This window comes from Gavialis gangeticus, unplaced genomic scaffold (genome assembly GCF_001723915.1).
Source record: "Gavialis gangeticus isolate Ggan-Ray unplaced genomic scaffold, GavGan_comp1, whole genome shotgun sequence".
Taxonomy (NCBI): domain Eukaryota; kingdom Metazoa; phylum Chordata; order Crocodylia; family Gavialidae; genus Gavialis; species Gavialis gangeticus.
This window is the reverse complement of record NW_017728994.1, coordinates 25,783,741-25,794,213: the sequence shown is the minus strand read 5'-3', so window position 1 is coordinate 25,794,213 and position 10,473 is coordinate 25,783,741. Positions and strand designations below refer to the sequence as shown.

Genomic DNA, 10,473 nt, shown 5'->3' with positions numbered 1-10,473 from the left:
TAGCAATTTATAGGAGAGAAAAAGGAGAAGAGAGGTGAGACCCTGAACACCATAACCCTTCCCTTTCTAAAGGAAATGCACTCCCCTAGACTGAGCCGTACTCAAGCATTAATCCCTTCAGAATTGGAAAGCTTGCAGGGGACACGAAGCTTTGCAAAGCACCTACAGCATGAAAGCTCTAAAGGAACCTGATGAATGACTCCAAAGCACAATGCATACATACATATGCCACTTTGATGGCTGTACACTGAATGCCCATTGACTAGCTAGGCACGTTTTTTTGGTTAGATGCGATATATCTTTTATTTGACCAATCGACTAGTTGGAAAAAACTTCTTAGCAAGCTTTCAGGCGCAGTCACCCTTCACTAGGCAGCATAGGGAGTCTCAGCTTTTCTCATTCCTTGGAGTCTCAGATCAGCAAAGTGTGGTAGGATGTCAGTAAAAGTATAAATAGGTAGAGGTAAGCAAGACAAAAGGTAAAGCAGGGGAGGGAAGAGGAGGGGAGGGGGAAAAGAGCAGGGGGAAAGAGAACCCCCCCACAAAGGTCAGAGGGAGAAAACAAAGGTCTCCCTCTGACCTGTTTTCTTTTTTTGTTTTCTCTTTCCCCTTACTCTGCCTCTTCCCCCTGCTTTACCTTTTGTCTTGGTTATCTCTACCTATTTACAGCTTCACTGACATCCTACTACACTTTTAGCTTCTCTCATTCCTTGGAGTCTCAGACCAGCAGAGACTCCCTATGCCTGGCAAAGGGTTAATGCGCCTGAAAGGTTGCTAAGAACTTTTTTCCGACTACTGTACTTAGTTGGTCTAATAAATGATATCACATCTAACCAAAAAACCTTGCCTGCCTATGTCCTTAGACCATCACAGCCACAACCAAAAACTCTTTGACTAGCTACACACAGGTAAACAAACATTTCAAAATTCAGTCACACTATTGGAATTTATTCAGATTAAAAACTCAAGGAGAAAAGTTTCAGATCTTTGAAATTAATATTCAGAGCAGGTGCATGAAAAGAGAAGAACAATCTCCTTTAACTCACAACATTCTTCTTCCTCCCACTCCACATCACTAAAAAGCTGTAATAAGGTCTGCAGAATCCCAAATTGTTATCTAAGGAAAGAAGTTCCTCACCAGTAACTTGAGTTTGAGGTGTCCCATCTATCTGCACATTCCCTTGTGAAGGTACATGTACCTCAAACACTCAAGCTCAGAAACTATAGTAGGTGCTTTTACAGCATGCATGTCTTACCGCTACTTGTGTGTCTGAGGGACAGGGGAAGGAGGAATATGGAATGAGCCCATAGAAAACACATCATGAAGAACTCCGGGTACAAATAGGGAATGTCTTTCTCTTTCAAATGAGCTTCCATATGCACATTCCGCAGTGGGAAAAACTCCGTCTGCTTGGAGGCATCTATCAAAGCTCTAGGCCAGGGGTTGGCAACCCCTGGCACGCGTGCTGAACATGGCATGCAAGGCCATTTTCCTTGGCACAAGTTAGGGCCAGGGAGGTAGCAGCTGTTTCCAGCCAGCCCCAGCTCTGGGTAGCTGCTGCCAGTTGGGAGCCTGGGACGCTGCAAGCCCTGCTGGGAGCAGCCTGGGCTCCATGGCTCTCAGCACCTACCCAGAGCCGGGGCTGGCTACAGTTGGGAGGCTACCAACAGCTGCTGCCTCCCTGCCCCTGGCCTCAGCCCCAACAGGCACAGTGCTGGCACCTGTTGCTTTCCTGGAGCCTGGGGCAGGAGGGCAGCAGCTGTTTGTAGCCTCTCAGCTACAGCCAGCCCCACCTCTGGGTAGCTGGCGATAGCCATGGAGCACAGGCTGCTCCCATGGAACCCCTGCTGCAAGCAGCCTGGGCCCTGTGGCTGTCAGCAGCTACCCAGAGCTAGGGCCAGCTGCAAACATCTGCTGCCTCCCAGCCCCGGCCCCAGCCCCAGGGAGGCAGCACATACCTGCTATGCTCCCCACTGTGCTGCCCTCGCTGCTTCTGCAAAGCAGTGTTGGAACTCGGTGCAGCAGGACACAGTTGGGGGGCGGGGGCGCACAGAATGCTGCCTGCTCCCAGCTCCCCACTGCCCTGCCACACTTCCCCTGCAGGCAGGGGCAGTAGCGAGGGGCACAACCCTGCACAGCTGCCTATGCTGCTCCCATGCACACAGGGGAAGTGTGGCAGGGCAGCAGGGAGCTTGGAGCAGGCAGCTTTCTGCACCCCCCATTGCATCCTGCTGCGCCGGGTTCCAACACTGCTTTACAGAAGTTTCATAGTTTGTAGGGTCAGAAGGGACCTGAGCAGATCAAGTCCGACCCCCTGCCATGGCAGGAAAATGTACTGGGGTCAAACAACCCCAGCAAGGTGTTTGTCTAGCCTTGTCTTAAAGATCCCCAAGGTAGGAGCCAGCATCACTTTTCTTGGAAATTGGTTCCAGATCCTAGCCACCCTGACTGTGAAGTAGCGCCTCCTGATGTCTAATCTGAATTTACCCTCTGCCAGCTTGTGACCATTTTTTCTAGTCACTCCTGATAGTGCTCGGGGGAACAGAGACTCCCCCAATGCCTGTCGGTCCCCTCTGATTAGTTTGTAACAGGCACTAGATCCTCCTTCAGCCTTCTCTTGTGGAGGTGAACAGGTTCAGGTCCCTGAGCCTTTCCTTGTAGGGCCTGCCCTGCTGCCCCCTGAGTGGCTCTCCTCTGGACCCTCTCCATGTTATCCACATCCCTCTTGAAGTGCGGTGCCCAGAACTGGATGCAGTACTCCAGTTGCGCCTGACCAGTGTTGCACAGAGGGGGAATATCACCTCCTTGGACCTGCTCGAAATGTATCTGTGGATGCATGACAAAGTGCAGTTGGCCTTCCTGACTGCATCCTCACACTGCCAGTCCATGTTCCTCTTGGCATCAGTGATGACTCCAAGATCCTTTTCTGCCTCTGCACTGATGAGAAGGGAGTTCCCCAGCCTGTAGGTATGCTGCCAGTTCTTCCTCCCCAGTTGCAGCACCTTGCACTTGTCAATGTTGAATCCCATCCTGTTCTCATCCACCCACCCCTGTAACCTGTCTAGGTCCGATTGCAACCTATTCCTTCCTTCTAGCATGCCCACATCCCCCCACATCTTAGTGTCATCAGCAAATTTGAACAGGGTGCTTTTAACCCCCTTGTCCAAGTCACTGATGAAGATGTTGAACAGTGAGGGCCCGAGGACAGAGCCCTGGGGGACCTCACTGCCCACATCCCTCCAAGTCAAAAATGACCTGTCCACTACCATTCTCTGGGTGCGGTCCTCCAGCCAGTTAGCAACCCATTTGACTTTGTAGGTGTCGACACCACAGTCCCCTAGTTTTTTTTTAAATGAGAATGGGGTGAGACAGTGTCGAAGGCCTTCCTAAAGTCCAGAAAGACTACGTCCACTGCTACCCCTGCATCTAAGGATTTGGTGACCTGGTCATAGAAGGCCACCAGGTTGGTCTGACAGGATCTGCCTCTAATGAACCCGTGTTGGTTGCCCCTAAGCATAACCTCCCCCGCTGGCCTCTCGCAGACATGCGCCAGGATAATTCTCTCAAAAAGCTTACCCAGGATCAAGGTAAGACTAACTGGCTTATAGTTTCCTGGGTCCTCCTTCCTCCCTTTTTTGAAGATGGGAACCACGCTGGCCCTCTTCCAGTCCTCTGGCACCACACTAGAGCATGACGAGTGCTTGTAAAGCCGCGCCAGGGGTCCCGCAATGACCTCAGCTTATTCCCTCAGCACTCTGAGGTGGAGATCGTCCAGACCAGCTGATTTAAATACATCTAGTCCCTCCAGAACTTCCTTGACTAGATCCTCACTGACCTTTGGCCTAGGTGCGCCTCCCCTAGAGCCTGAGAGGGGCCTGGTGGGGAGGCTGATCCGGTCCCTGCTCAGGACAAGAGGCAAAGGAGTCATTAAATAGGTTAGCTTTGTTAAAGTGGTTAAATCGGTTAGAAATGGTGAGGGCAACACAGCAGGGAGCATTGCAGGTACGGAGCCTGGAGCAGAGGCAGGGGTGGAGAGGCAGATGTCTGCAGCTGGTCCAGGTTCTGGGTAGCTGCTGACAGCCACAGAGCCTGGGCTGGGGGGCAGGGGCTTTGGGTGGGAGGCAAGGGTCATGATCAGGGCATCCTGCCATGTACTCCCTGCCCTCATTTTGTTTTTCTGGCATGCCGGCACTCTGGCACCTTTCAAGGTAGGCATTGTGGAGGTTTTCGGCACTCTGGCCAAAACCATCACCTACTCCCGCTCTAGGCAAATCATTACCAAAGAACTGCTTTGCCAAACAGCTTCTCTGATGGCAAATGCTTAGCAGAGGTTCATGAAGCTCCAAGAACATGCTTTGCAGGTGCTAGAATTAAAGAGGTTTTGAGGAGAAGCCAAAGTTGCCTGGGTGGAGCATACTCCAACCGTAACCTATGGGCTCGCTTTAGCAATTTTATTGCAGGCACAGCCGCTGTCCAAGTGACATTTACATGGTCTTTGGGCAGATACTGCTGTCCTAATATCTGAAAGGCAAACAACCATGGGGATTTACAGAAAGGTTAAACACTGTTCATGTAAAGGGACAAGGCTCTCTTCAGTTCCAGTTCCATGATGGTAAGACCATGGGGCAAGTTTCACAGGGAGGATTTGCCACCACTGTGTATAATCTCACCCACCTTTCTGGCCAAGGTGATGGCCACCAAGAAGGCAGTCTTCACAGATGGATGGAGTAGCAAACTAGCTGCCATATGTTCAAATAGCAGGTGCATTGGGGCTGTAAGGACCAGGTTCAAATCTCACAGAGCTTCTCTGGTTCTTAAGGGTTTTCCGCACTGGCAGGTGGAAGACAACAGACTGACTCTCATAAAATGTGTGGTGAGCTACAACAGTTGCTTGGTACAGTTGCATAGAGCTGAGAGAGAGGCAACTGTGGCTCAGGTCCAGGAAGGAATCTAGGAAGAGACCTAGCCTGCCTCCCTGAATGAGAATGCCTCTTATAGTGGATGAATGGACCCACCTACCGCTAAAAGTGATCCAACATCCATGCTGCAAGATAGAGGATGTGCAGATCTGAATGAAATATCTGCATCTCCCCATTTGGGGAAGCAAGTCCAGGGCAGCAGCAGAGTTCTAGGGCTCCTCACTGACATGAAGGAAGATCTGGGAACCAGAGCTGCCCCAACCAGGCTGAGGCCAGCAGCATCAACTGTGCAAAATCCAGTCTCGCTCTCCTCAGCACTCACAACAAGAGGTGTAGTTAGGAATGTATACAAGAATGTTTCCCTGACCATGGAATGATGGATACATCAGGAAGAGAACCTGGGATGAGCCTTCCTTTGGAACAAAAGGGCCAACAATTCTTGTTAATGTCTAAGAAAAAATAAGTCTGCCATAGACTGACCTCAGGCTAAGAAAATATTCTACAGGACCAAGCTCTTGATATCCCATTCATGATGCAAGGAGATGCTTCTTCTGAGGCTGCCTGCTCAGGTATTCTAAACATCTGGGTGGTGCCCTGCCAACAGCTGCATCCAGCATTGATATACCACTCCTAGAGGATGATTGCTTCCTTAAATAGGGGACTGGTGGAGTGTGGGGGAAAAAATCTCTCTCATCCCCTTGTTCATTGATGGAGAATATCATGGTGGGTTTATCTGTCATCACCTGGATGCAATGCCCCATGACATAATGCAAGAATGCCTTGCAGGCTCTACAGGATGCCCCAAACTTGGCTTGATTCCAAGCAAGGGAAACCACAACAATTGAGAGACAGGCCCAAAAAGCACATGTGGAAAATAAGCTGAATATCAGCCAATTGCATGCCCTTGTTGTGAAGAAGGCTAAGAGCATACTGGGCTACATTAGTAGGAGTGTTGCTAGCAAATCAAGGGAGGTGATTCTTCCCCTCTATTCAGCATTGGTGAGGCCACCATCTAGAGTAGGGTGTCCAGTTTTGCACCCCCCACCAGTACTACAGAAAGGATGTGGACAAATTGGACTGAGTCCAGCAGAGGGCAACAAAATGGTGAGTGGGCTGGGAGACATGATTTCTGAGGAGAGGCTGAGGGAACTGGGCTTATCTTCTGCAAAATAGAAAATTGAGGGAGGATTTAATAGTAGCCTTCAATGACCTGAAGGGTGGTTCCAAAGAGGATGAAGCTAAACTGTTCTCAGTGGGGACAGATAACAGAACAAGGAACAATGGGCTCAGGTTACAGCAGGGAAAGTTTAAGTTAGATATTAGGCAGAATTTTCTCACTAGGAGGGTAGTAAAGCACTGGAACAGGTTTACCCAGAGAGGTTATGTAATCTCCATTCTTGGAGGTTTTTAAGACCCAGCTAGACAAAGCTTTGGGTGGGATGATCTAGTTGGGGAAGGTCCTGCTTAGAGCATGGGGTTGGATTAGATGACCTCCTGAGGTCCCTTCCAACCGTAATTTTCTATGATCCTATGAAAACTGAAGCCTTACATAGCTAGCTAAGACACATGGCAGAAGCCAGAAGAGCCGCAAGGTCTTGCTTAAGACAGGGACAGACTGAAGGGGAAAAAAGGAAGGGAAATAAGAGAAGGTAACTAAAGATCCAAAAACCAAAAAAACCCCAGGCTCTAAACTCAGCTGTAGGCCAAAAACATGGTTTGGGTCCTGCAATAGGTCCGTCTTCAGGCAAGGTGGTTGAGAGGACTGAGGAGCAGAAGCATGCACAACCCTTTATGCCTTTGGCAGAGAGAGACAGATGGTATGAGTGTTAAACAGGTATTACTTGGGCAAAAGAAGCGTCAGAAAGCTTGAGCACGCATATAACTACAACGAATGGGGCATATTATAGACAAGCACTCAAAAGGAGTTTGTGAGATCACATAGGATAGCAACATGCAAGTATGGAGATGAAAGGCAGAGTTCTAAACTGTGACTACTACTGCTACTGACAACCCTTGGCAAACATTTCCTCCACCCATTTCAGTCCAGTGCATCAGTTCTGATGAATACAGAGCTCTCTACATCTTCCTCCAAGTATATGGGAATATTACAGATGAGAGCACCTTGAAATCAAGTGGAACATGGCTGTCTCACAGGACTAGAATTTACAGCCTATGAACACACATGACTTACAGGAAAAAGATAAACCTGTTAAAACAGACAGGTGTTTTAAAAGCCAACTGTGATTTAAAGAAAAAGAAAAAAAAGGATTTTACCCGAGTTGAAAACATTTCCTTTAAGTATCACAACTAAAGATTTCCCTCAAAAAAAGATTCACAGTAACATTCTGAAAAACCTAAACCTTGAGACTAAATCCATCCAACAAGTCTCTTTCTGAATCACACAAGCCCTATTTAATGACAATGGAAATTCAAAATAACCACTGCTTCTGCAGTCAAAATGACACACTCCTGACTACCAAGGCAGTTACTGAAGATACCCTGTATTCCATTAAATTCAGAGCTTGCAAGACACGATTGGAGTGGAGCATGCTCAGGGCATTCCTACCAGCCAGTGTAGACACGACCAACTCTTTTTACTAATCACAAGGGGGGTACATAACCCTTAGACACTTTGAAAATCCCATTACGGTCCAGTTACAAACACAGCTTATCAGTTTGGAACAGCAACAAGCAAACCAGAAGGAACCTAGAAACAATATGGGTAATAAAGGACAGGGGCTGATATGGGCCTGAAAGTAGGGGAGGTTACTGGAATCCAGCAGAAATACTGCAACTGCATCTTCCAGCTCCCTTTGTTTTAAACCATGTTTGGGCACCAGTTACCCACAGAATAAAACCCTACAATTTCTCTGCAATATATATGCTGCCTTGCCTTGAATAAAGAATTCAAGCCTTATTTTCTTCACGTGAAAAAGTTTCCTAATCACTATGCTCCAGCCATGACCTCCTTGCCATGATGCAGCCCTTCTTGGCCAGACTTCTCACTGAACCTCTGACCACCGGTTTGGCCACATTCAAAGATTTGCACCAAGCTTATGCCTTCACCTTCACTATAGCCTCTGACCCATTAAGCTAGTTCTACCCCTAAACACTCACCACTAGGCAGATTAGTTTTCTCACAAGGTTCCCTGCATTGTACAGCTGGGACAGGAGGTCACAGACCCCAAGTTCAACAGACTCTACAGGACATACCTCTACATTTTTCATTAAGACAGTAGGACAACAAGCCCTCTCAGCCGACATGCTTTCTGCTCCTCCTGGACAAGACAGTTACCTAGAGTTTTCTCACGTACTTCCCTGAACTAAGCACAGCAGATATAGCAATTCAGTTTTGGGCTTCTCTACTAACTCAACATCCTTGTCCCCCAGCCACACCTCCCGGTGCACTATGCCAGCAGCCCCCACATAGTTCTACAAGTGCTACAAGCAGCAAAAAGCAAAAAGCGTGAACCCTATGAATGCTCCAAGCATCAGCAGTCCTGTGACTGCTGCTGGCCATTGAGTAAAATAACATGCCAGATTTTGGCTGGCTAAGTAGAACAGGCTTTCTAGACCATGCAGATACCCCGCAAGAAAGTGCCCTTACGTCATAGGCTCCGGCCTTGATCTGCTGATAGAGTTTGTGCTGATCTTCATCCCAAAAGGGAGGGTACCCCACTAGTAATATGTACAGAATCACTCCTGGGAGGGAGAGACACAGATACACTATGGTTAGGCTAATTTGCTAATTACTCCCATCCTCCATCAGTACAGCTATTCTACATACCCAAGGAGAGACCTTCTTTCCTTCCCTTTCATCATTCTCAGCAGCATCTATGCTGGATCTTCACTCTCCATCATATTCAGACCTCCAGGTACTGAAGACAGTAGGAGCTACAATTTCTTCTCAGCTGTTGGACTTGGTCCTGGCACACCAAAATCCACTGGGAGCCAGAGCAGAGTGTGTGGTGCCCCTCTACTGCTTCATGGCCAGTGAGTCACAGCTCCCAAGTGCTCTCAGAAACCAAATACCACTGTCCTTTAGGGTCACTGAACAGCAAGGTATTGCATAAACTTGCAGGACTGATGCATGCTATTAAGGTAAGAATGGCACTCAAGTCTAACACCCCGATCTGCAGGAATATGTCTATTGCACATCAGGTAGACATCCCTATGGTCCTATGGATTTAAACCAACTTCCTACAACATTTTATTTTCTATATAGCTAGCATACTAGGAGCTCATGTCATAAGCTAAACAACCTGGCATTGGCTCCAAGGCAAGGGTGGGTCCTAATTCTGTAGCCAAACAGAAGGATCTGATGGGCTGTCTGAGCACAGGACTGGGAAGCAGGATCAACTGAATACCCAACCAGACTTTATATTAGAAATTTATTGAGACTTCGGGCTGGTTGCTTTCCATCTCTGTGTTTTCATTTCCCCATCTGCAAAATAGGGATCATATGGGCCTACTGAACAGGAATGGCTCCTGTCTGTGAAAAGCACTGTTTAAACATGAAGTGTGTTTGTAACAGAAGCTTACCGCATGCCCATATATCCACTGGTTTCCCATAAGGATCTTTTCTTAAAACCTCAGGGGAGAGGTAGCCTGGAGTGCCGGCAAACCCTGCAAAGAAAGGAATCACATGAAGCATATACAATACACATGTAGAAAGTTCTTTCACCTTGTGCCACAGGATCTGTTGACAGGAAAATCCAAACTGCACAAATTGCCCTTTAGCTTATCACTGTCTGATATACCTTCTAGATACAGATACATGAAATCAAAAACAAAAAATAAATAAAATGGGGTGGGGGATGAGTTTACAGGCCACCAACCCAAATATCACTTTAAAATAGAGATTTTGATTTCGTCATCCTACAGAGCACAGATCCTTGGGTCACTTCTCTACTGAGATGCACGTACAGGTTGGGGATAGAGAACTGAAACTTGGACACTAACAGGACATGTCATAGCCAAATGTTGTGGACAGACCCATCACAGTTGCCATACTGCAGTAATCTGCAGGGAAATAATCCCTCAGGAATTTCAATGCTGAAAATTTACCTGGGCCAAGTTTGGTTTCCCATTCTGTTGCATGTAACCAGAGATGCATTTGGACCAAAGTGCTTAAGTTCAGATCAAAGCATGGAACTTTTCAATGGCCCACATTTCTCTAAAAATGCTAGAAATCCTCCCACAACTCCTGGGTAGTAGGAAAGTTTGGATCAAAATTTACACTTTGTAGCCAGGGTCTCCTTTATGACGAAACCCTATGGCACTTTGGAGAAAAACAGAAGAGATAATCACATTTATTGCAATTGCACTGAAATGTTAATTTTCCCATTGTATCACAGATCCCGATCAGAGGTTGATTTATACGGGTGTGCAAAATGGGCCGTATTCGATTTGGATTTGGGCCGAATTGGGGACAGTGATTCAAATCACTGTTCCCGATTCAATTCTGTCGAATATGAAGATTCGATGCTGATTTGGAGAATAAGCAATTCGGCCATAGACATAGCTTTAAATATTTTTTCTACATACCTCAAGG

The 10,473-nt window shown here is 47.5% G+C and overlaps 1 protein-coding gene across 20 annotated transcripts in view; it reads right to left on the bottom strand.

Annotated features, from left to right (window-relative positions):
- Window positions 1-10,473, bottom strand: part of CAMK2G (calcium/calmodulin dependent protein kinase II gamma) — a 221,727-nt gene that overhangs the window by 74,354 nt on the left and 136,900 nt on the right. For all 20 annotated transcript variants that reach the window (XM_019502389.1, XM_019502390.1, XM_019502397.1 and 17 more), the window contains exons 8-9: window positions 9,462-9,545; window positions 8,527-8,621 (exon numbers count right to left, since the gene is read on the bottom strand). In XM_019502389.1, the coding sequence (XP_019357934.1) occupies window positions 8,527-8,621; window positions 9,462-9,545 (179 nt within the window). The remainder of the gene's footprint in view (window positions 1-8,526; window positions 8,622-9,461; window positions 9,546-10,473) is intronic.